The sequence below is a fragment of the Venturia canescens genome, chromosome 10 (assembly GCF_019457755.1).
Source record: "Venturia canescens isolate UGA chromosome 10, ASM1945775v1, whole genome shotgun sequence".
Classification (NCBI taxonomy): domain Eukaryota; kingdom Metazoa; phylum Arthropoda; class Insecta; order Hymenoptera; family Ichneumonidae; genus Venturia; species Venturia canescens.
Genome location: NC_057430.1, coordinates 8349136 through 8376582, shown reverse-complemented (window position 1 = coordinate 8376582; position 27447 = coordinate 8349136). Strand labels below are relative to the sequence as shown.

Genomic DNA, 27447 nt, shown 5'->3' with positions numbered 1-27447 from the left:
TCGGGAGTGAATAAAAATACGATGCTGCGCGATGAATCGATCCCTGATGAAAAAGCCAGTCACATTTTCGCATTGGAATAATGAGCTTTGCCACCAGTGTGCGCTGTCGTAGCACTTTTGGCCGCAATGCGCGATTTTCGAAGCGCGGATTTTTTTCGGGGGGATGAAAATCACTCACGAGTTCCACGTTTCGTACTCAAAATTCAAAATAAAGAGAGCATCTCCGAGAAACTTATGAACGAAGGCAGCGGCGCTGCGAGTTTCGCGTGTTTTAAGAGAAAATCGTCGTCGAGTAACGATATAATCGCTTTACTTCCGGATTGCAATAACACTAATTTAATTTACTCACCAATCAGGGGAAATATACTTGGCTGATCGAGCAAAGACTTGAGGCTGTTTTCAACGAGGGTTGGCGACGAACGGTCCTTTTCACTCATTTCACAATAACTGCGTCACGTTTATCTTGTTTTTTGTTCTTACGTAGGTTTGCAATTTTTTTTTTCAAATTCTTCGTCGCTACTTGTCGAAACACTGCGGGGGATTGTAAAAGGTGACCGCGGGGGAGGGCGAGAGGACGAGTAATTTGATCGAAAGGTGGAGTTGATGAACGCGTTGGTTTATTTATTGGTTGGAAACCCGGGCGAGCGCACGCGGTCCTCGCACGGACTCAACAAAAAAAAATAAAAAAAAATCTCTTTTTCTCTCACTCTCTCGTTCTTCTTTCTCTTTCGCCTTCTTTCTCTCACTCAAAGTGTTGAGTTAAAATTCCGCCCGCCTGCTGGGGGACAGAGGGGCCCCGCGTACATGAGAGAAACCTGCACGACACCCGAGAATCGCACCCGCCTTATAACCCTCGAGTCAATCCACGACCCGCTCTTAGTGCCACATTAAAATAACTGCTGAGCGGTTTCGCTGCTGCTTACTGCTGCTGCTGCTGCTACTCGTGCTCTTGAAAATCAATCTAAAAGTAGCTCGTCGCAACAGTGGCTCCATCTCCTCCTCGAGTTCCGAAGCTCAACGTCACCTGCGAAAACATTCTAACTTACCGTGTGCCCATAAAATAGAGTATTTGCTTCGAATTGAAGATTTTGCTGAATATAATTTACTTTAACGACAGCGATCCTCTTTGCCTCGTCAAAAGTCACTCGCGAGGCACCGTTTCATCCGTTCTGTTCCATATCGGACGTGAAAAAAAGACGGGGGCAGGGTTTCGAAAAGATAAAACATTTTTATCGAACAGTAATCAATTTTTAATTCACAAGCTTTTCATTCGAATAAAAATTCACATAAAAATGAAAAAATGTTCAGCTCCAGCCGTTCTTAATGTATTAATTAACTTTTTATATCCTTCTTTTTTACCACGGGGACAAATTCGCACGAATATATATATATATATATCTTTTTTTAAAAATACGTACTCACAGTGAGGATTTACGTGTCCGGAATTTCAGATTAACGCTCGCAAACATTTGACAACGGTCACGTAAATAAATATACCACGGAAAATATTAACGAATGACTAAACGTACAAAAAAATTGATACACGCTGCTCTATCTCTATTTTTATCAAATTATTACTCATATACCACTCTTCGATAAATTCAATTTGGTATCACTTCTCGTCCTGCAGTTTATGAGATAAGGCGCTTTTTCCAGTCGAATGTACACCACCGAATATTCACTCACGACTGTTGCCATTTTTTTATAAACGCAATCTTATTTTCTTTACGTTTTCGATTTTTTTTTTTTTTTTTTTTTTTTTTTAAATGAATTTTCCATCGTCAATTTTGCACCGAATACGTTCTCTTCATTATCCAAGGTGTGTAATTAAACTGTTTTTTTTTTCTTCTGTTTTCACGAGGAAAACGAAAAGTCAGAGGTACAAATTGACAGCGACGTGCAATCGAAAGGTTGGAAACGTATTTACGGTGGAAAAATCTATGCCGATGCTTTTTTTCATCGTTTTCATACGCGAAGTGTGTCGTCGGAGGGAAAATTATCATCGAAATACTTCATTTGTCGATATCATTACGAATCATTGTGGCAAAACGGTTTTCCATTGAATTATAATTATTATGATATAATCGTGATATTATATGATAATATTATTAAAAAAAGTTTACAAAAATTCGTCACAGTAGCAGCAAATCCAAGTATTCGTAATAATGAACCGCTCTGATTAACAAACATTCATGGCTCGGAAAACAGCAGCAAAGTTCGAATAACCGAAAATCTTTTGTTTTTTGCTTTCGGACGATGCTGGACTGACATCGATCGGGTTGAAAAAAAATACCTCCGATCTCACGGAAATTAGGAATCAAACTTATTAATTAAACTTATTCGAATGAAAAAAAGGCGAAAGCCTCAGGCTGGAGAGACAACGGGGGGGGGGGGGGGGGGGGGGCCTTGGCCACAGGTTTGGGTACACGATTTGACTCAAAGCACGAAAGCAACGTTGAACGAGAACGAAGCAGAAAGTGCGGGCAATATTATTTAAACGAATCTCAATGTTCTTTAGCGATGTTAATTGAAAATATTCTGTCAAACTGCATTAAAGCAAATGAGAAAACACGATGACGATAACTCGTACGAAGAAAGGGGGATTGAAAAAAATGAAAATTGTTTGAAAAATGGAATAATTGAAAGTTAGATGGGCGGGAAAAATGGGGCAACGATGACACTTGATTCGATGAACCCAAAAAGGTCGTGTATAAATAAACGTGCTGAAGGGTTTCCGTGTGGTTTTATGTACATAGCAAGAGGTGAGCTTCGCTCGCTGGTTTCGTAATCGGCGAAGCCGCATTCCGTCAGACCCAAACGCTGAGGGATTCGGAAGTGCCGGAAGTGCTTCCAGCGAAATGTGTGCTGTGTCTTTTGAAGATGGCGGCTATTTCGGCGGGCGTCGAGGACCATCTGCGATGGGGAATTTTCTCGATGGGGATTTCTGGCAGGCCGACTTCGGTGTGGCAGCCCTTGATGGGGCTGAGCGTGCTCGGTACGAATTGCAAAGGAAGTCCGACTTCTTGGAAGGAGCTCATGGATGAAAACCCACTTTCGTCTTCGGCGCTGCTGACGCTTCTCGATGATTTCGGTCGAATTTTCGACCTCAGCCACCGGGAGGGTTCCTTTTTGTCGGCTTTGTTAGCTGCGCGACGACTCGGCGTCGAAGTCGGGCAAACCTCGCGCTTCCCTTTGAAAGCCAGTTCCGTCGAGAGGGTCGATTCTCCGGAACCCGTCGAGTTCCCTCGATTCTCCTCCTCCTCATCCTCCTCCGTAGTTTTGCTGCTCCCAGAGTTGGAGTTCATCGAGGTCGCGTCGATCGAGCGCCTCGCCCGCGGTACCAACGTCTGCAGCGTGCTCGTGCTGCTCGTCGAATTGTCCAAACCGTTCACCGACGCTTTCCCGTACTTTTCTCTCTCGTTCGTCTCTCCACCGGACTCCGTGCTCCCTCGCTCACTCGACGAGCAGCCCTCGTTGTACGACATCGCGTCGTTCAATAACGTAGAATTTACGAAGCTGCTGTTCCTCAGGGACGACGACGACAACTCGTTCCCGATCATCGAGCCGAACATTTCTTCCTCCTCGTTCGATGATATCATCGCCAAATCCGGTTCACGCATCGCCAACAACGATTGGACCGTTCTCATCAACCTGGTGAAGACAAAAATCAGGTTAATTTCGACATCGATTATTTTCCGTATCGGTGAAAATCCCCCAAAGCGATATCGCAATCCGTACAAATCGCTTTCCGAGCCACATCTGTTTATTGTCGGCTCCAAAAAACGAGAAAGTTATTTAAAATTTAAGACAACTTAGAAAAATGGAACAACTCGCTTGGAAAACAATCACGAGAACAATAAAAGTCGACTGGAGCCACCGACAATTACAGATAATAATAATAAAAAAACAATGGCTTGGATACGACAGAAATAATGGAGAAATTATGAAATGTGCTTCAAAGTATAATAAAAACTGGCGGAGTCCATAAAAGAACGAAAAGTTAATAAAAAGTATGGCGAGCCCGATTAAAAATGTTCTCGAAACGATGAAGAATACTGTAACCGACTAACGTTTTTCAAGAGCGTATTCAACGAAGCTAGAATTACATCACGAATTGAGGGATAACAAAAAAACATTGATTACAGTATCGAACGGTTTTGAAATTGACAGGAAAACTAGAGTATTTAAAAAAATATATAAAAAAAACGAGGTTAACGTCAATTCATCTTCAGCCCCCCCTTTTGACGGTGTCAGGACTAAATAACCTGGTAAAATAACCAACGAACAAAAAACCGATGAACAATATAACCCATGGACAGAATAATCACGAGAATAATAATCGTCACTTGAAATGGCCCTTCAAGGAGGGTGGATCACGAAATAAAAATAATCAGAATTTGATCAAATTTGATGATAACATTCTTTGGCATCAAGTATACAAATACAATTTTTTTCAAATTTTTTTAACACATGGTTATCGCATAATCGAGCGTTAAATCGAAGTTCTTGTGCACGAGATGTATAACTGCATATATGTAAACTCTATGCTTATACACGTGAACTTTAGTGTTCAATTACTCGAGAGCTATGTGGTAGAAAAATCTAAAAAAATTTGTATTGTCTTATATATTCTTAAAGAATATACATTTACCAAATTTTATGAAATTCTTGATATTTTTAACATGGTTTAGCATGGCAACATTGTATCGTCGCGATCCACCCTCCTTAAGTTTGTAATCAATGGAATACGGAGAATAATTGAAATATTCATTTGAAACATTGATTGCGGAGATAAATATAAAAACCTATGCGGGATTATCATTACTAAATTCGAAATGCTTCGTTATAAATTAATTGTCTATAGTTTTTAATTTTTGTTTGTTTAGCTTTGCGTGTGTGTGTTTTTGTTTGTTTGGGTAAAAAATCAGGACTTTTAATGCACTTCTCTGAAGCGTATCTCATTAAGGAAGTTGAGCCCGTACAGTCATTTTTTTTACCTAAAAGTTATGACCTGTGCCTTTCAAAAGTTAGGCCAGTTTACAGTTTGGCAATGTTGCATACACTTTAAAGAAGAGTTGGGATAAAAAAGACGAAAAACTGGTGAAAGCTCAGTTGAAAAAACGGACGGTGACGATCCTAGTCTCAAAAAAACTGTACGGGAAACAGATTATTATTATTATTAATATAATCTCGGCAAATCTCCTAATAAATCTGAAAAAATTGACATTATTCAGCAAGCCTTGTTCATGTTGCCCAAAAAATTTCATATTTTTAGCATCATTTTTAAGGTATAACTGGTATATAACTCGACCAAAAATTATATCAGATTGGAATTTCCGTACTTCGTGATGCAATCAAAGTCTGAAAAAATTCAACAACATTTGGAAAGCTATGAACAACAATTATCAATAATAATATTGCCCAAAAGTTAATAACAAACTGTTAAAACAATTAATTATTTAATAATTTTGCGGTAACCCATTGTTTTTTTTTAAGAATCAAATGTGTGTATTTTTCCGCATGGTCATGAATTTTTTCAGAATTTTCGTGGATTTTTGAAATTTCTTGAAAAAATTTTGAAAAAATTTTAAAAATTTGAATTTTGGATATGTTTTAGAAGACATATTTACCATCAGTTTTGAAAAGTCTCAAAGTTACTGGATCAAAAATGTACAAATAGAGCCACTTAAAAAATTTAAAAAAGGGAATTTCAAAAATCCACAAAAATTGTGAAAAAAATCATGAGCATTCAGAAAAATGCGCACATTCGATTCGTAAAAAAAAACAAGGGTTTACTGTAAAATTATTAAAAAATCATTTATTTAAACAATTTATTAATTAGGTACAATTTATCGGCTGGGCTATCCATCCAGTATAACTTAACAGAGATATCACTGAATGTGTCTTGACTTCCATAAAGTTACATGTTATTTGGCCCAAATTGTTATTGACTTTTCTCAGCAAGGAGGCTTCCTAAACTGTCTGAAAATTGAACTGATTTTTATTTTTGACACTTCACTTTATAAGATGCAATCGGTTTAAAAGCGATGACATCATTTTCATTCTGATGCCTCAACTTCCTTAATGGAATTTAGAGTCGAGAAATGTGAAAAAATGTAATTTTCTCGAGGAAGCTGGCTTGAAGGTGGAATATGGAATTGGGACTCACCGAAAGGCTTCCTGCGACAATTTCTCGGGTGGCACATTGTCAGGGTCGATTTCAGCAGGGTGTTGGGGTCTCCTATAGATGACTCCTTCGTGGGTTTGATTGAGTTCGTTGAGCGGAGTGGGGGAAGGCGAGAAGGATTGATTGAGCTGTTGTTTGGATTTGCTCCTCGGTGGGGTGGAATGCCCGGGGTCGTTTTTCCGTAAAACGGACCAGGTGAAGTCGCGAATGCCGTTCGAGGGTTGCGGGGATATTTGAGCGACGGATTTGGCTCTGGTGAATCTCGAGCCGGGGCTGTTTCCAATCGGACGATTGTTCGTTGAGGCTGCGGCGACGTCGTTGTCGCGCTTCTTGTTCCTCCCGATGCTGTCGTCCCTCTCGTCGATTCCCTGCACGCTGCGACTCCGCGGTACACGCGAAATTTTGCCTTTCGGATTACTCTTCTCGTGAAGAATGTCCAGGCTCTTGCGAGCTCGCTCCAGGAAGCGAACGATTTGACCCATAAGTGAACGGTACATTTGCCTGTTCGCCTCCGTCTGCAAAGTTAACAGAGAAAAGGTCATCGCGCTGATTCACCGGCTCGCATATCGAGCATCTTTGTAAACCCTCCTTCGTCTCTCTCCCAAACTATTTTTCTATCGATAAACATCTTCGCATGCCTGGCTAACGACTCTTTTTTCGGGCGACAATTCGACGCTTTGTGCTCGTCGGAAATTTGCAAATTCGTATGACGCTGAAGTTTCCAACGTTGGAGTCCAACGAAATGATCGAAAAAAACTCTCCAATAATTCCAGTAATTCTCCTATTCTGTTCCCTGCCAAATTTGCGATTCGTAGTTTTTCAAGCTGCACCAACGATTCGTGAAATAAAAAATTGCTGAATTACAAACGTTTTTTTCGTTCATTTCGTTGGACTCCAACATTGGAAACTTCAGCGTCGTAAATTCGTTGGTTTCCGGGCCTCTCGAAAGTGTCGACCTTTTCCTAAGTTTAGACCGGAAATTCCAATTTTTCCCTCAAATTATCGGAAGCTTGCCGAGCCAAACAACAGGTGTCTAATAAACACGAGGTTCTCAAAAAATTCGAAAAAATCAGCACCGAATGCTCCTCCGACGACGTCAGACTATTTATTTCCTTCTTCCCAAAGTCCCCCCAATATTTATGGCTGTTTATCTTCCTAATGGAATCGACGATGCACGCGGGCCTCGCTTTTCCTTCGCGCCTCCGAATCCCGTCACTCGAAACATCTAGATAAATATAGATGACGAACCTGTTTGAGCTGCCATTGGAGCGTGTCGATCTGCGTCTGCAGAAGAACGTTGTCGATCATTTGGGCGCGGGGTACCTGGCTCGTTTGCAGCGATTCTGCGAGTCTCCGATTTTCCTCGGTGAGGCTCTGGCATTGCTGAAACATTGAAATTAACCAAAATCAATATCGTCTCGAATTAATCCAAAGTGGATAAGCAAACTTGAAGCATTCACGACGAATCCCAGATCACAAATCCCGATTATAAGCGAAAACGTTGAATTCTCTATCTCCGTTAAATAAACTTTGATCTTCGGAAAGGCGCGTGTCTTCGCTCCATCTTTATTTCAACGTACTTTCACGCTGCTGGTGCAGCAATTCTCTGTGAGCTGATGCTCGAACAAAGGCCTTTCACTTGTACTACTAGTCGCTATATACGCGTATTCCCCTGATCCACCTATAAAACTCGAGCCACGTTCGTAATGAAAATTTCGCTCGATTCGACAGTCAGAAAAATCGCACGATTTCGCAGTCTGAACATCGCGGGCAGCGAAGAGTTCAGATTTTTGAGGGAAGATCCAATCGAAGGGGACAACATTTTGGAAGTGGAAAAAACAAGCTTGCAATTCAAAATGTCAAAACGTATGGAAAACAAAAAAAAATGCTGGAAATTGAAATTTGCAAAATGGCTTCCTCAGGATGGTCAAGATGCACGATGCTCAAAGCTCTATGAGGTGCTATATTCTCTTCATTTTGGCTTCCTCATAGAGGAAGCTTTGTGTATTGTTCTAAAAGCTTGAGAAAGCAATTTGTTACTTTTCATTTTTTTTTAAATAAAATTTCAACTTATTTATCGGCTATTAACTTTTCCAAATTAATTTCCAAAAATGAAAGCGGATTTTTCGAAAAACTCATATTTTCGTAAAATTCCAAAAATCATAAAATTTAAACCGCTCAACCGATATTTCTCAAATTCAATACCAACCTTCTTATTATGATAATGTATTTATAAAAAAAAAAAAATTGGTAATAAATCTTAAAATTTCCGGAAGTTAGAGCGTCGACACCCTTTTTTTAAAAATTCCAAAACGTCGTAGGATTCGTATTTTTTTTTTCAAATTCTTATAAAAATTATCAGAGAATGAAGAGCTTGTTCCTCAAATCGTTTTCGAGTTATAAGCGTTTGAATTTTGCAGTGCCATAAACACACACACACACAAACACACACATCCGGACATTTTTTCTGGATATAATTTTTAGATGTTTTTGGACATTTTGAGCACATTGACATTGAAAACTGGAAAAAGAAAATTTTCATCGTCACATAGCTTCCTCTGTGAGGAAGCAAAAACATATAACTTTGAAAGTTAACTCGGACCCAAAATAAATTAATAGAAAAGAGACTAAAATCGATTCTGGGTCACGGAATTTTTTCTGTGGTTAAATGATAAAAAATAAAGAAGAATGTACCGATAAAAATACGTTGAAACCTGAGCATAATTGAACTCTCATTTAGTGATGAAAGTAAAAAAAAAAAAAAAAAAAAAAAGAAATAAAAACAGGATCGACGATCGATTTTCCGTGACGATCGGTCCCCAGATTTTTTCTCCTGCGAGCTGATTATGTCAGTCAATTTCGTGCGGCGTCGAGTTGCGACGAATTTTTTATTAGTTCAAGCCTCCGGAAAGGAGAAACGGATCTTTGTCCAGGCCAATTCTCAGTTCGAGACGAGAAGAGACACGGATGAAGAGAAACAAAAAGGATGAAAAGAGAGAGGGAGCGAGCGAGAAAGAGCAGATAGAGAGAGATTAATGAAAATGAAGAAAGGCGAAGAATCGACGAGTTGCGAGATATCCGTCGATCGAGTCTTCGTGATAAAGAAAATAAGGAGCCGAGGGACTCTGACGAAAGAGAGAGAGGTGCCTCGATCCATGGAGACGTTTCATTGCAGGCTTTTCTCGAGGCGTTTCCTACCCAAGATTCAATCGTCCTTTCCACATAGTTTAACTGCGCGCCTTTTTTGTTCCCTTCGACGAAAGAGCGGGGTACGAATGTTCGGCGTTTGGTGAAGGCAGAGCCCATTCAAGTTTTCAGTTTTCCGTAGAAATTGGCGCGACGCGCCGAGTTCTCTCCGTCCTTTTTTGCCTCTATTTCTCTCTCTACTCGCGAGGGCCTTCCTCAGCGGATGGGGCTACGCATGGCTGCTCACCCTGAACCAGCGTCCACCAGATTGTTACTATTCGAGTGACGTCACCCACCGTTACGGTCAGTGGTTTGATTTTATTCAGGGTTCTTCCATTATCGTGCTGATTTAGCGAAGTCCAATCGGCGAGCCGAAAATCAATCGGCTTCTTTTGTCCAAAGAAGCTTCCCGTGGGAGGAGCAGGGCTCGGGTTTTCCAGTTGACTTTGGCCGACGATTTCCCTGTTCGAAGGGATCAGACCGACTGGATTTGAGTCGGAGCGAATAAAAATGAGGGAAGCTCCGAATTAAAGGGGAATTTCGAAGCGGAGGATTGGGCCGACGGGAGGCACGTCGCGATCGGACGCTCGCTACGTCACGCTTTCGCCGCGCGTTCCCCTCGACGAAAGAGACACGAGAGAAAATCCGGCGGAGCAAGACGGAAAGAAAATAACAAGGAGAATAAAAAATAAGGAACATGAAAACGGAGGCCGAAAGGAAAGCGAGAAAAAATAGGAGCTCCGGGCCGCGCGTGGAAGCGAGAGATCGGACAGGCGAAGAGCACCCAAAGCACCAACTTATTTTTGGTGCATTCCAGACCAATCCCGAACGAGGCTCCTCGTGGTAATTTTAATACAGCCCCCCCCCCCCCCCCCCCCACCGCCCCCGAACTCCGCAACAGACCAAAATTCCTCCCTGCAACTCCCAGTCATCGTGCCAACTGCTGTGCCCCTCCCCTGGACGTTCGGCGCCTCGCGAATCGACTCATTGCTTTTCGCGGTGCTCTGCAAAATTCTCCTCGACATTTTCCGACCCTCGAGCCGCTCTCCGTTAATCGTCATCCTCGAATTCTTCGATCTTCGTGCTTTCGGCCCGTTGCAGCGGGTTTACGACTCTTCGAGGTCTGCTCGTTGACTTCGTTCGAGTTCTTACGACGGTTTTCGTCAAAACAACGCTCCTTGGACGACGACGCTGAAGTTTCCAACGTTGGAGTCCAACGAAATGAACGAAAAAAACGTTTGCAATTCACCAATTGTTTATTTCACGAATCGTTGGTGCAGCTTGAAAAACTACGAATCGCAAATTTGGCAGGGAACAAAATAGGAGAATTACTGGAATTATTGGAGAGTTTTTTTCGATCATTTCGTCGGACTCCAACGTTGGAAACTTCAGCGTCATCCTTGGACGCAAAATTGTAAAATAAACTCTGTGGCACTCGCATTCCTCGGGACAACTTCGAAGATCTGCCGTTTCTCGGCGAAATGAACATTTTCAACAACGAATCAGCAGTTTTGCTGCAACTTGGCATTCCAGAAAAAATATACGATGTTGGAGTTTGCAACGTTGGAGTCCAACGAAATTATGGAAAAAAATTCTCCAACAGTTTCAGTGATTCTTCAATAATTTTGTTCTCTGGCGAATTTGCAATTCGCAGTTTTTCAATGTGCACCAAATGTGGTTGCCGAAATTCTCGAAGCTGCTTCCCAAGATTCCTCGCTTCCGGATCTTCGCGGAGCCCAGGAAAACGACTAGACTCGAGGGACGAAAAGTTTCGCCGGAAATTGCCATTTTAGTCAAAATTTCAAAGTGTTCAAATTATTCCAGCATATGCTTCCCCAGATTGCGATCGTTTCCAGCAAATTCCATTGTAATCGGAGCAGTTTTGTTGGAATTTGGTGTTAGAGCGAGCTGAATTCGCGGAGCTGAATCCAAGTTGCTTAAAAAAATGTGAATTTCGAGGAGAGAAACCGTTTTGACAGTTTTGCCATTGCAGGAAGAAAGGAAAATCGGAGTTTTGTATGATTTCGCAGAGTAACGCTTCGCTGCCTCGGAAATTCTTTATTTTTAATGAAAAAGTAGACATTCGCTTTGGCTTATCAAACTGCATCGTTGGAATAACTGTTACGTGAATACGTTAAATGATTCTAAAAAGAAAATGGCGGCAGTCACGTGCGCCAGCCAGAACGAGAGGGCGAGAGAGAGAGAAATAAGAGAGCATGGTTGAAGCGCGATTTTATGGCATGTGTTGGATCGTCGGTTGTTGGTTCGCGCGTCACGGTACGCGCGTGGCATCCGCCGGAGGCTGCAGGGCTCTCCTCATCTCTCGTCGCCTTGCGAACCGATGAAGCTTCCGCTCGGCCACAAAGCGTATATACTCAGAAATACGAGCTCGATAATAACAATGATGATAGTAATAATAATGACGATAAATATTTTCCTCCGAAGAATGTTTCCGCAGCTACGAATTCCTCCGGGGACCCTTTTTTCTCCGTTTTTATTGATTCGATGCTCGACTAATCCAAACTTTTCTTTTCATTGAGCTTCGAGATGAAGAATCTCGTCGGGGTTTGCCTCTGAGCATTTTTAACGTTGCGAGCTTCCGAGAGTTTGTAATATCAGATTGGGGAAAAATGAGTTATTCGAAATTCTTACTTCCGATCGAGTATTTAGCAGAGACTACGCGTTCAACCGAATATTCCTTCTTTGAGATGACGCTGAAGTTTGCAACGTTGGAGTCCAACCAAATGATGGAAAAAAGCCCTCCAATAATTCCAGTAATTCTCCAATTTCGTTTCCTGTCGAATTTACAATCGTAGTTTTTCAACCCGCATCGATACTTCGTGAAATAAAAAATGAGTGAATTACAAATGTTTTTTTCGTTCATTTCGTTGGACTCCGACACGTTGCAAATTTCAGCGTCGTTCTTCGAGTTCGTATTTACTCGAAAATATATATTTTGTAGGTAATAAAATATATGTTATATGTTATGTTAGAGAGTTGTGAGGTTCCTCACATACAACTGATCTGTTTTTTTTTAAATTTTTTTCAATAAAAAAAAATCGAATAAACACATTCGTTGGAAAGAGCCGGAAGCGAATAGACGTAAAATGATCGTTGTATTTCTGTTAAAATAATAAATTTATAGTAACATCGATTAATTTATTCGTATTATTTAATTTCGACTCCTACAATTTTGATAGTTTTCATTTCGAATGCTATTTTGACCATACGAGCGTCAAAAATTCATATTTTCGAATTCAAAATGGAGAGTAGTTATTTTATAGACAGACCAGAATAACGACGCTGAAGTTTGCAACGTTGGAGTTGAACGAAATGAACGAAAAAAAGATTTATAATTCATTATTTTTTTATTTCACGAATTATTGATGTGGCTTGAAAAATGATGAATTGGAAATTCGGCAGGGAACAAAATTGAAGATTTACTGGAACTATTTGAGAGTTTTTTTAGATCATTTCGTTGAACTCCAACGTTGGTAACTTCAGCGTCATCCAGAATATAAAATAGCAGAAAATCAAAAGTGAATTTTTCGAGCCTACAAAATTTAGATTTGCGGAATAGCGATGGCTCGGAAAGGCGAAAATCAAAATGGCGATGTTTGAAATTCGAGATCACCGGTCTGAGTAAGTTAGCGAGTGAGATGCGTGTATTTTGAGCTTCGCTGCGTTTCTTTATTTTGATCGGTCGACTTTGTAACGTTTCGCCATTTTGATCGTTCGAGACTTTTTGCTGTTTCAGCTTTTCGATCTCAGTAATATTCGGTCTTTCGTTATTACATTTTCGAAATTGTGAATATTCGCATGCAATGTTGCTGATCGTAGTAATTTGTGAATCGAAAGAGTGATAGTCGAATTTTCGAAAAATCGCGATAATTTAGTCGTCGTTCTATGGACGGTTGTTACATTCTATTTTCGATGTAGACGTGCTTCGATCTCTGTCGTTTCTACTTTATTTATTTTCGACATTCAAAGCTCTAGTCGAGTTGATCTGTCTGCGTATTATCATTCGAAGATTATAAACTCGAGATTTTAGCTGTTCGAAATTTCAGTCATTCTGACATTATATCAAATTCGAAATTCATTGACCCGAAAAAAAATGGAACAAAATTCCTTGTCAATGATGTTGGAGAATCGTGGTGATTGAAAGATCGTAAGAGGCAAGATGGATGCGAAAATTCAATGAGAAAAAGCGGTCACGTTCCCAGAATTCAGCTTCTACGATCTGGCTCATCGCGCCCCGAGTTTGGAGAACCCCCTTCGCTTCTTTTGGTGGAAGCCTAAAATACGATAATCTAAATAAAAAGAGAAAAACGAAGGCCAAAATTTCGGAGCGGTGTCGATGAAACGCGAGATATTTTAGAAGCTCTCGGTTCCATCCGCACAGCGATCCGTATCGGTTCTCTCACTTTTTCGTGAGCTCCCTATCCGAAGACGATCACAGAGAAAGGGACAGAGACAGAGAGAGAGAGAGAGATAATGAAAAAAGTGAGAAGCGTAGAAAGAGCGCAGAAGGAAAAAGAAAAATCGCCCACGCGAGGCTGCCTCGTTCTCAGCTGCGCGACCGGTGATTCGAATACACCATTTTTTCGGTCAACTCTCATTACGTGATCTTGCGCGACTACCCAACTCAGTTTGCTGCGGCTCAAGACAAACGAGACAAGACATTTTTCAGATTAGATTCCCTCGCCTCGTTTTCATCAGCGTTGTTTTTTCTTCAGCTCGCGATCATCCATCAGGTTGATCCTCTCAGAGTTCCCTGCTCTCAGTTTTTGTGCAGGCAACGAACTTTCAAACATCTTTCTCTCCCTTCCTTCCTCCCCCCCCCCCCCCCCCCCCGGTCGCCCATCCTTCTTTTTCGCTACTTCGATTGAAATAACGAGAATTACTTCGAAAGCACTGTTATAAAAGGTGACCGGAGAATGAGATTCGAGCACACGGAGCGAGTATCGTCGGCTGATGATGCTGCAGATGTAATATCATATCTCGAGGCCACAATATGCTACGGCGAATCATATGCTCTCGGTATCGAATGTCTGCTCAGCTTCCCATGAACCGACTCGAGAACTTCTTGCTCGAAGAGCGTAACTTCCCATAAAGAGTTGCTCTATCCTCGGCTTACGTAATTCTCTCCTCTCTTTCCCCCTCCCACCCTCAGTCTTCTCGCGAGTCCGCATAAGGGGATTACATAGCTTTTTGCATATGGGCCGCTGGTCCATTGGAGCGTGCTAATAAACACGCGAAAGATAATCAAAATAAAGGATTTCCTTGCGTTAAAGTAGCTCATGCGCGACACGCTTTTCTTAAGAAAGTCTTGAAATTTACACAGAGTTTAAATGGGTAATCGACTGACGCGCGTTTCAAATTTTAAAGCGTTCGGCTTATTGGTTATTGAGATAAACCTGTTTATGCGAAAAAATCGTTTGTCTTTCCATATAACGAATGAACGCTTCTTACCAAGTTTATGAAAAACGTACGCAATAACAATGAAGTATATAACGGAGGCCTGGGAAAAAATTCGAGACGATTGTCTTATTGGTAATGAAGATATATTACGTTAAAGATTGAACGAAATTGGTAATGAGCACTCGTATAACCTCACGTTTGCTTGTCTCGGCATTTTGTTTCTTCTTCGCTTGGCCCATTTCTGTCATAGCCTTTTGTCTTTTCATTAACACTTTTTTCTTGATCCATTTCCCTTTTTGCTTTCCATTTCCGCTTTCTAATGCTATTTTTTACGTAAAAACTACAGTATTTTCGGTAGGGACGAATGAAATTTTGGGTTCTGTCAGTGATGGATTCCTGATCAATTAAGGAGGGTGGATCACGAAATAAAAATAATCAGAATTTGATCAAATTTCGTGGTAACATTCTTTGGCATCAAACACAAATACAATTTTTTTCAAATTTTTTTACCACATGGTTATCGCATAATTGAGCGTCAAATCGAAGTTCTTATGCACGAGATGTATAACTGTACATATGTAAACTCTATGCTTATACACGTGAACTTTAGTGTTCAATTACTCGAGAGCATTATGGTAGAAAAATCTAAAGAAAATTCTATTGTCTTATATATATTTTTAAAGAATACATTTACCAAATTTTATGAAATTCTTATCATTTTGAAGTTCTTAATATTTTCAGCATGGCTTAACATGGCAACATTGTATCGTCGCGATCCACCCTCCTTAATGGCTAGTAATTTCATTCGCCAAAGGACAAGTTGAAAAAATGCATTTACAATTTCGAATTAACAACTCTGACATTAATTTAAAGTGATTATATCTTTAATTAGGGAGTAAAAATCGATCCGATTTGGACACCTATAAAATACGATCCTTAAGCGAACTTTTCTTAAGAAAGTTGTTCGTTTTCCAGCAACGTTCATGTTTGCCATTGACGTTTTTTACTTCCATTTTTTTTGTTACAGAAGCACCGTGTTCCGTTGATATTTGAAGGAGAATTTGGAATGCACAATTTCAACTTTCTTCGGCCCTCCTTTTACTCGACTTAATTCGTCGCTCCTCATCAACGCAGGATGAAAGATATTGAAAAACAAAAGCGTTAATGAAGCGTGTTACGAGTTTCGATTGAATCGCATTCGCGAGAAATCTACCTATCGCGAATCAGGTGTTTTTCCCACGATCCCGGAGCAGTACTGCGGGATTCCAGGCTCTCGTCGTCTCACTGCTTTTTTCATTTTCTCTTTACCCCACACGCCGAGATCGCCCACGCTCAAACTCCGAGATAATGATTCTCGTTCTTCGAGCGAGAAAAGCTAAATCGTTGCTGGTTCAGGGAACACCGGCGTCGCGAGGAGAGAGCGAGAGCAGACTAAATTCGACACAGAAGCATTTTTCTTAATGGTTGGATTCAAATTCCATTTTTTTTACGATATCGAGCCATTTCCAAGAAACATTATTTACCTCGAAATAGCTCTCGATGCTCCTTGGCATTGAGCAGGCAAAATTTTTTTTTCAATTATTCAATTGAATGGCATTTCAAACCCTTTCAAAAGTCTTGTTACATTCGGCCGATTCATTCGTTAGAACAAAACGGGAATCTGGCACAATTATGCAATAAAAAAAGCCAACAAAACGGTACTAAGTTGGAAGAGAACTCGACGCGTGTCTTAATACACACGAAATGAATGTACATATTTGTGTTCTCAATGCGGGGCGGAATTCCCTTCAGACAATGGCTCCGGCGTGTGATTCATTTTCGCAACCTCATTATCCCACCAAACAATCTTCCTTCGCCATCATCAAATTTCTTTTTTCTCTTGCTCTCTCACCAAGTTTCGCGACTCTTGAAATTTTTTGCACACTTTTCATATTTCTCGATCGTACGTTAGCGCCGGAAATGAATTCCTCAAATTAATATTCGATCAGACGGACGAATAAAATTGAAAAAACCATTCAAATTCGTCGAAGCTGGAATCTCAAATTCAGTTGAGAACCAATAAATTTAATTTTCATTTTGAATCAAAAAAATTCATTTCGATTTTAAATAAGGAAAAGCTATTTTTATGAAAAAAAAAAATTAACTTTCGAAAGCAATTTTGAGTGCTCCGCGAACCATTTACCATGATGACAGCAATGCAGCAATGGACAGTGAGAATAGAATTGAAAGAATTTACTGAAATTCATCGAACTCAAGCGAAGAAACGCGACAGGACTCGAGCAAAGGGAAGCAGCTTTCCAGTACTTTTTATAAAAATTATCAATTTTTTTTGATATTTTTTTTCAATTTTTCCAATAAAAATTTTCAATTTTTATAAAAATTTTTTTATGAAATTTTTAATTTAGGAATCTGACAAAATTTGTGAGCCATCTGGTGTAGAATTTTCAAATTATAACCGAGGTGCATCGCTCATCAAAGCATATTAATTAAGGTAGCGCAAATTGGGGCACCCGAAATGTGATTCCTAACCTCTGAAAAGCGCGATTATATATATAGAAAAAACTTCTGCGTTCGCAATTTTTCCAACATCTATCGTTAATATCTCTAATAAGGAGGATAGATCGCGAAATCAAAATAACCAGAATTTGATAAAATTTGGTGACAACACTCTTTGGCATCAAGTATACAAATACAATGTTTTTCAAATTTTTTTACCACATGATTATCGAATAATTGAGCGTTAAATCGAAGTTCTTGTGCACGAGATGTATAACTGTATATATGTAAACTCTATGCTTATACACGTTAACTTTAGTATTCAATTACTCGAGAGTTAGTGGCAGAAAAATTAAAAAAATTTTATTGTCTTATATATTTTTAAAGAATACATTTACCAAATTTTATGAAACTAGCAATAACGCGGGCGCTACGCGCCCGCTACACTTATTATGGTTGGTGTCTGAAAGAAACTTTTATTATATTAAAATATTTTATGGACGTAACAAATTGTTTTGTCATTTGAGAAAAGTTTCGTTTCAGGTTTCTGATTGAATCAACAAAATATTTAAATAATGTAACAAAATCCGTTTCCAGTACTGTAAGAAAATATAATGAAAAAGATGATTTGCAACATTGAATAGGTTATAATTAAATATATTATTTAATTATTTACAGTATCGTATAAATCTGTGTATACAAAATTTTTTACATTGCTATCATATCTCTGATTACCCAAGTATATTTTAAGTGAACTCCAAGGACGTACTCGTGAAAACGCGACGTATAATTCGGGATTGTAATAAATATTTATAAGCTGATTTATAATCATGATTTATAATATTAAAAATTACGTTGTCATCTTCGTCATCTTCATTGCCATTATAGTAGTCGTTGTTCTCATCGTCATTGTCGTTCTCGTTGTCCTCATCATCATTGTTATCTCCGTCACTCTCGTCCACGTCCACGTGTCCTCGTTGTCATCGTCATTATCCTCGTCGTCGTTGTCCTCGTTATCGTCGATATCGTCGTCCTCGTCGTTACCGTTGTCGTCATCCTCGCCCACCTCGTTGTTATCGTTGTCCTCGTCGTTATCCTCGTCATCGTTGTCCTCCTCCTCGTCCTCGTCCTCGTCGTCTTCTTCTTCGTCGTCATCGTCCTCGTAGTCGTCGTCATCCCCGTCACCCTCGTCCATGTCCACGTGTCCTCATTGTCATCGTCATCGTCTACGTTTACACCGTTGTTATCCTCGTCCTCGTCCCTGTCGCCGTCACCCTCTTCCACGTCCACGTGTCGTCGTCATCGTCGCCCTCGTCCTCGTCGCCCTCGTCCTCGTCGTCATCATCATCGTCCACGCGTCCTCGTTGTTATCCTCGTTATCGTCCTCGTCGTCTTCGTCTACCTTTACACCGTCTTTATCGTCGTCATTGTAACCCTCATACACGTCCACGTGTCCTCATCGTCGTCATCATCATCGTCCACGCGTCCTCGTTGTTGTCCTCGTTATCGTCGTCGTCCACGTGTCCTCGTTGTCATCTTCGTCATCCTCGTCGTAGTCGTCATCTTCGTCGTCTTCGTCCTCATCGCCGTTTTCGTCGTCATCATTGTAACCCTCATCCACGTCCACGTGTACTCGTCGTTGTCCTCGTCGTCATCGTTATCCCCGTCACACTCGTCCACGTCCACGTGTCCTCGTTGTCATCGTCATTATCCTCGTCGTCGTTGTCATTTCCGTCACCCTCGACCACGTCCAAGTGTCCTCGTTGTTTTCGTTTTTATCGTTGTCCTCGTCGTTATCCTCTTCCTCGTCGTTTTCGTTGTCCTCGCCCTTGTCGTCGTCATCGTCCTCGTAGTCATTGCCATCCCCGTCACCCTCGTCCACGTCCACGTGTCCTCATTGTCATCGTTATCGTCTACGTTTACAACGTCGTTATCCTCGTCCTCGTCGCCGTCCAACTCGTCATCATCATCGTCCACGCGTCCTCGTTGTCGTTGTCGTCGTCACTATCGTCATCACCGTCACCCTCGTCCACGTCCACGTATCCTCGTTATCGTCGTTACCGTCGTCGTCATCCTCGCCTACATGTCCTCGTTGTTATCGTTGTCCTCCCCCTCCCCCTCGTCCTCATCGTCTTCTTCTTCGTCGTCATCGTCCTCGTAGTCGTCATCATCCCCGTCACCCTCGTCCATGTCCACGTGTCCTCATTGTCATCGTCATCGTCTACGTTTACAGCGTCGTTATCCTCATCCTCGTCCCTGTCGTCTTCGTCGTCCTCGTCCTCGTCGCCGTCACCCTCTTCCACGTCCACGTGTCGTCGTCATCGTCGCCCTCGTCCTCGTCATTGTAATCCTCATCCATGTCCACGTGTCCTCGTTGCCCTCATCGTCGTCATCATCATCATCCACGCGTCTTCGTTGTTATCCTCGTTATCGTCGTCGTCGTCATCCTGGTCCTCGTCCTCGTCGTCTTCGTCTACCTTAACACCGCTTTATCGTCGTCATTGTTGTCCTCGTCATCGTCGTCTGCGTCATCCTCGTCTTCGTCTTTGTCGTCCTCATCCTCGTCCTTGTCGTCCTCATCCTCGTCCTTGTCGTCCTCATCCTCGTCCTTGTCGTCCTCATCCTCGTCATCATTGTAACCCTCATCCACGTCCACGTGTCCTCGTCGTCGTCGTCGTCGTCATCGTCGTCATCATCATCGTCCACGCGTCCTCGTTGTTGTCCTCGTTATCGTCGTCGTCCACGTGTCCTCATCGTCGTTTTCGTCGTCATCGTCCTCATCGTCGTCATCATTGTAACCCTCATCCACGTCCACGTGTACTCGTCGTTGTCCTCGTCGTCATCGTTATCCCCGTCACTCTCGTCCACGTCCACGTGCCCTCGTTGTCATCATCATTATCCTCGTCGTCGTTGTCATTTCCGTCACCCTCGACCACGTCCACGTGTCCTCGTTCTTATCGTTGTTATCGTTGTCCTCGTCGTCGTCATCGTCCTCGTAGTCGTCGCCATCCCTGTCACCCTCGTCCACGTCCACGTGTCCTCATTGTCATCGTCATCGTCTACGTTTACACCGTCGTTATGCTGGTCCTCGTCACCGTCACCCTCTTCCACGTCCACGTGCCCTCGTCCTCTTCATCATTGTAACCCTCATCAACGTCCACGTGTCCTCGTTGTCGTCGTCCTCGTCCGCGTCGTCTTCGTCATCCTTGTCCTCGTCCTCGTCCTAGTTTTCGTTGTCATTGTCCTCGTCGTCGTCACTATCGTCATCCCTGTCACCCTCGTCCACGTCCACGTATCCTCATTGTAATCGTCATCGTCTACCTTTACACCATCTTTATCCTCATCATTGTTGTCCTCGTCATCGTCATCGTTATCCTCATCATCGTCCTCGTCCTCGTCCTCGTCGTCTTCGTCATCCTCGTCCTCGTCGTTGTCTTCGTCGTCATCGTCCTCGTCGCCGTCACGCTCGTCATCATCATCGTCCACGCGTCCTCGTTGTTGTCCTCGTTATCGTCGTCGACGTCCACGTGTCCTCGTTGTCGTCGTCGTCGTCTTCCTCGTCATCGTCCTCGTCGTCGTCACCATCGTCATCCCCGTCACCCTGGTCCACGTCCACGTGTCCTCATTGTCATCGTCATCGTCTACGTTTACACCGTCGTTATCCTCGTCCTCGTCCCCGTCGTCTTCGTCGTCTTCGTCGTCCTCGTCCTCGTCATCATTGTAACCCTCATCCACGTCCACGTATCCTCGTTGTAATCATCGCCGTCATCATCATCGTCCACACGTCCTCGTTGTTGTCCTCGTTATCGTCGGCGTCGTCCACGTGTTCTCGTTGTCGTCGTCGTCGCCATCCTCGTCACCCTCGTCCATGTCCACGTTATCGTCGTCGTTGCCATCCTCGTTGTCTTCGTCGTCCTCGGCATCTTCGTCTTCCTCGTCCTCGTCGTCGTATTCGTCGTCCTCGTCCTCGTTCTCGTCACCATCGTCATCATTGTGACCTTCATCCACATCCACGTGTCCTCGTCTTCGTCATCGTCATCATCATCGTCCACGCGTCCTTGTTGTCCTCGTTATCGTCGTCGTTTTCCACGTATCCTCGTTTTCGTCGTTGTCGTCGTCCTCGTCATTTTTTAAAAAGGTTTATAATGGTACTTACATGATTTCGTATCCCGCAATGAATTCATTCATTTCTTCATTACTTGTAAATTCTCCAATCGTTGATGTTGTCATTTTGTTTCCTTTTGCTTCCACTTAATTTTTTCACTTTAATTCACTAAATTTTCACTTTATATTTGTTGACATCTATCGCATATACTCATGCTTGGCGGCAACTGATAATGTTCATGGCAACGAATAAACAAAACCATGACCATGGCAACGCATAGAGGCAGGCTCCACATCGTCATTCGACACCGATACGTCGCAAGCCTTCATGGCAACGATAAACAAAACCATGGCAACGAATAGAGGCTTCAGATTTCGACATATCGAATGTCTTTCTAGAGTCGCGGCAGCGACTCTGAGATTTTAAGAAAGGAGGATTCTTCGAAATTCTTCATATTTTTAATATTTTATGGTCGCGATCCACCCTCCTTAAGCATTCGATAGCCCTTTATTTTTATCGTTGCTATGGATTTTTGGCCTTTCCTATCCATGACACAGTTTGTATCAGGAATTGAGAATTATTTAGTGTATGAATTATTGAATAGAAATGTGGTGATGATGGAGCCTCCACAAGCTCCCGTAGAAATATTCTGATTTTACAAGTTTCAATTCTTCATTAAATGTTCGATAATCTAACCTGAAATTTCGTCAATCTATTCGCACGCACTTTCATTTTACTGTAATTTAAAATCAGTTATTTCTAGAATATTCGGGTTCGTGAAAGGAACACCTTAACATTAGTGTTTTTGCGCGTAATTAAACAAAAAATGGAAGAAGCAGGTGTCTTTGCACCTCGCGAAAAATCCAAAAAAGAAATAATAATATAAAAAAAGAAGTTTCGATGACTAGGAGTTGAACCAGACCACCTTCAAATATCACTTATCGTTAAAACAACCATTATTTATCATAAGTATTTATAATTAATGGACAATATAATATTTACACGGTGAGCCTATACTGCACACGGACTTGATTAGGCGATTGCACCCCCGTCGGCGCCATATTAAATTTAGGCCACGCTTCCATGTCGGATCCCAATACGCGCAGGCGTTGAAGGTAAATTTTCAAAATGCAATGACGAATGAAAAAAAAATAGTCGGATTATTTTAAGCTAAATCGATTGTAAGATTTGTGAGCGTCACGATGAAAAAAGTAGAATAATTAAATTTCGTAATCGCCTGTGGCATTGGTAGAGCAATTAAGATGGCGAGGTTTTGGGATCGCTGAAGTTGCTCGTCCTTTGTTCTCCGAGATCGAAAGTGTTTTTTCGTAAGTTCGAGCGATGCGATCCTCGCCGTTAGAAGGAGTGCTCGCGATCCGTCTATTTTCAGATAAAATTAACGTGGCGGAACGTCCGTGGCGATAAAGCACGTTGACACGCGTTACAGTGAGGACAATTCCACGCAGTTTTGCAACTCCTTAATGTACATCAGTTACGTGTGTCGCTCTTATAATGTTTTTATCCTTATATAGAAATCCACGAATTTGAGAGGCGAGAGGAAGAAACCGAATGTTTCGCAAGGTGTGAGCGCGCGATGTGTTTTTTGCTGCCCCTCAAGGCTCTCTTTAACCAAAAGGTAATGATTCGCCTTTTTTTCTCCTTTTTTATTTTTCGTATCTCGAGAATTCTCGAGAGGTCAAATGAGTCATACAATTACGAGGAGAGATTACAGTGGATTCGACGCTGAATAAGCCAAGGGCAACGAACCGTTCGATCGTTTGCATCAATCCCTGCCTCCTATTTATTTTCTTTTTCGTGACGCTTCTTCCCGCTCTCTCCCACTCCCCGCCAAATACAAAAGAAACCTCGTAAGTAAAAATTGCTATTCACCCGTGTGACGGGCAGCAAGAAGCGAGCCAAACGCGACAATGCTCTCCGGAGACATGGGAACCGTCCACGTATTTTGTTGTTTTGTTTCGATTCTTTCTCGTTGTTGGAGAGGCCGCGAGGCAGAGGGGGAGGGAATGAGAGACGTTTTATTTGTCAAAGTACAATGAGACTGGACACTAACCAAGAGCGATGCTTTCGCTGTCGTATGTAACGGGTTTGTAACGTTACATATTCAAGAGTCCTGGGAATTTAAAGAATCGAGCTAATTTTCATGTCGAAGAAGAAAGAAAATACGTCGTTGGAATGAAAAAAAAAAAAAAAAAAAACGAGGATTATGCTTTTTCGAAGACCCAACAGAGATAATAAAAGTAAGCGACGAACTTTGTGTTAGATGAGATCCCGATTTTAAAAATCCACTCGGATCGTTGTTTCGACTCGAGAAAGTCACGATCAATCATCAACGAGGTTCGAACTCGTTGGGCTCGATAAAAATCATGATTTTTCAGTTGTTATCGAAAATGGATCGAAGAACATAAAAACAACCGGCAGATACTGAGCAACCGAGTCACGCAGGCTTGCCCCCGCGCGAAATAGACGGATGAAAAGACGGAGAAAAAAACAAAACAATTCCACACACCAAGAGTACTCTGCGGGGGAAAACGCACTGGAAAATGCAGGCGAGTTACACTCTCTCTCGTTTTACTAATGCGTCGAGAATGCTTACCGAGTCTACGTGTACTCGAATTATCCACGCTTAGAAATTATCGACATTATTATAATCGCGAAGGTAAATACACTCGACTTCGATCGTTCATACACCGTGTCCCAAGAATGAGCTCCCGCAATCTAGAAACCTTTTTTCACGGTTTCCTGATGCATGCTTTTTATCCATTACGACATCTTTAAAAGCACAAGAGCGACGGGACCGCGTTCACATCGCACTTACAAATATAGCTTATTGCGCAAATCGCCCAAAAGGGGGTACTGAGCGGGAGGCGTTGCTGGAAACGAGGCCGCGAGGGCAGAGGTCGGTAGTGCAAATTCACTTTTCTTGGCAAAAGCAATTGTCGATGTATCGTGCCCGAAAAAGACGTTTAACCCTAGAACGCATGACTGGGGTGTGAGCACACCCCACGCGAACTTCAAACTACGCTCCCGTCCTATCGACGGATTTTTATATATATAAATTCAATTGAAATTAGTTTTATCGTACATCATTATTTTCGTTATAAAAAAACGAAGAAAATGGTGTAGGATAAAGTCAGTTTAGCATCGTATGACCGGATTTATAAGCAGAAAAAGAGTGGGGTGCGTTCAAACCCCGGTCATGGGGTTAAAAATCGTTTCCTCGGAACAACTACTGTCAATGATCGATTGTAATTTTGATTCTCTAAAAATATTCAGTGACTGAGGTCTTAGGGAGCCGACTCTTGAATTTTTCGTAATTACTCATTTTTTTGGGACGACTTGAACGAAAAATGGACGAAGAATCGAAAATTCTATGAGAAAACATTTCAATCGGGGGCTTTTTTGCTGTTTGGTTTTCTTCGTGTTTCTTTGCCGTCGGGTGACCGAGGCCAAATGTTTTTTCCGACATTCAGAAAGATTTTTTCCACTGTCGCCCGGAATAAGTTGAGTTCGTGACTTTTGGGTGATTTTCAATAGCAATTGCCGCATCAAAATGGGTGCGCCCATTCTCGAATTCGTAGTTCGCCTCATCCTCAGATATCGATTCGAAGATGAGCGAAAAAAATGAGGAAAAGTGAGAGTTTGGAGGGGCAAGAAGCCAGCGAAACGGAGATTCGAGTTCTGGGACACCGCGCGCGAGCGAAGACGCGCAACGACTCAACGTGCGCGGCTGCCAAAGCAAACACGACTCGAGTTCGAAGACTGACGAACCGGTGCGTTATCACTTTCTTCGATATCCCACCGATAGCTGTATAATTAAGGAGCGTGTTTCATGGTCATCGAGAGATCGGGATTCCCGTCCCTTCCGTTTCGACGGATAACCGTTCTCATAATTTTTCAACGCGTCGTGCATCTCGAGCGGATGGTGCAAGTGGAGCTCGTGTTTGTAGAATGTGAGAAACAAAAACTCGCGTTTTTTCTCTTCGTAAACGAGGTGTCTCGAGATTAGAAAGCAGCGGATCGAACAATCGGAAATTCCGGTCATTTATATTGGACCTTTTGAACAATCTTTCGAAAAAAGTGGAGAATTCGTCGGTCAAAAGTGTCCGACTTCCGCCGGGGCTACCAGGAACGAGAGTCTCGCTCATAGAAAATCCGAGTACAAAGATTTCCTAACTTCGAGCGCGCTGAGGTCAATAGAAAAAAAGAAAAAAATCTGCCCCACCGAGACTACAAGACGAAAAAGTGTCCAAGTTCGAACGAGGCGACTGTGCAAAAGTATTGTGTCGAACAGCACAGAGAATTCCCCAAATGGGTCGAGCTGGAAAAACGTATCTGCCCTTTATTGTTTTGTTGTAAAAGGCACGCAGCTGGGCCCCGAGGGGACTTGGCCCGGCTCAAATTCATTCTCTGGCCGAACAAAAACTGTTTCACCGGTATAAACATACTGTTTTTATGGCGTTATACACTCTCGAAAGAGAAACGAATCATTATGGCTATTTAGAGGCGAGGGATCGTTCCCCGGACGTTCTCACCTCGTCACCATTTTTTTTCTCCTTCCCCCTCGCTCTCTCTCTTCCGCCTTTTTCGACAGAAAGTTCAGTGATTTTCTTGCATGATTTAACAAAAAAATGGTCAATATTTCGAGCCGTAATTTTCCATTTTCTTCCCTCTTTTCATCACTCTCCGTCGACGACGTCGTTTAGTTTCATTTTCCTTCTTCGTAGCGACAGTTACCGCGTCGACCGATAGTCGATGAAATTGATATTGTCCACTTTTTGTGTTTCGAAATAGCCTCCGGGCTCGGCCGAAGCAATCGTTGATCGATCAATAAATCGCTTAGGCTCGTGTGCACCGCTCTTTCTCCGCTCGCTCGCGCTAGCCCTTTCTCCCAAACTCTTTATTCCCATCCTGTTATACTTTAGCATCGAAGCAACTAAATCATACGTTCTCATACGTTACGAATAAACTCGTATTCGCAAGAGTCGATTCCGAGATGTTCGAGCTCGTGCTTTTCACTCGTTCATACTCTGCTGGCGTGTCGTTGGCCTAGAAACGGATGCATATTTCCAGACCGGTAGTCTCATTTCCGAGACTACGTACCTTTAACAATAGGTGTACCAGAATGGGATAAAAAACAAGGTGGAGAAAGAGGGAGAGAGACGGAAGAAAAACGAAGACTTGGCTAGTGGAACAAGCGAGCGAGGCAGCACATTTGCCACGATTTTACATTGGACTTGGCTGTATCGAAGACGCTGGACAATACGAAAAGTGAAGCCGAGCTCGAAACGCGGGGTGGGGATCAAATGTTGGAATGACTAAAATTTCGAACAGCTAAAATCTCGAGTTTATAATCTTCGAATGATAATTTGGAGACAGATAGATTCGACTAAAGCTTTGAATGCCGAACGACGCTGAAGTTTCCAACGTTGGAGTCCAACGAAATGAACGAAAAAAACGTTTTTAATTCACCAATTTTTTATTTCACGAATCGTTGGTGCGGCTTGAAAAACTACGAATCGCAAATTTGGCAGGGAACAAAATAGGAGAATTACTGAAATTATTGAAGAGTTTTTTTTCGATCATTTCGTTTGACTCCAACGTTGGAAACTTCAGCGTCATGAATGCCGAAAATAAATAAAGCAGAAACTGCAAGGTTCGAAGCACGGTTACATCGAAAATAGAATGTAATAATCGCCCATAGGACGATGACTAAAATATCGATTTTTCGAAAATTCGACTGTCACTCGGTCGATTCATAAATTACTGCAGTCAGCGATACTGTGAAAATTCACAATTTTGAAAATATAATAACGAAAGACTAAATATTACTGAAATTGAAATACTGAAACACCAGAAAGTCGAACAGTCAAAATAGCCAAACGTTAGAAAGTCGATCGATCAAAATAAAGAAATGCAGTGGAGCTCCAAATATACGCGTCTCACTCACTCACTTACTCAGACCGGTGATCGCCAATTTCGAACATCGCCATTTTGACTTTCGCCTTTTCGAGCTATCGCTATTCCGCATATC

General features: G+C 42.1%; 1 protein-coding gene across 1 annotated transcript in view; it reads right to left on the bottom strand.

Moving 5' to 3' along the window:
• Window positions 1-1226: 1226 nt before the first annotated feature.
• The window catches only part of LOC122416892 (uncharacterized), a 33961-nt gene continuing 7740 nt past the window's right edge, over window positions 1227-27447 (bottom strand). The window contains exons 3-5 of the mRNA XM_043430007.1: window positions 7436-7570; window positions 6170-6702; window positions 1227-3651 (exon numbers count right to left, since the gene is read on the bottom strand). Coding sequence (XP_043285942.1) covers window positions 2808-3651; window positions 6170-6702; window positions 7436-7570 — 1512 coding nt within the window. The 3' untranslated portion in view covers window positions 1227-2807. The remainder of the gene's footprint in view (window positions 3652-6169; window positions 6703-7435; window positions 7571-27447) is intronic.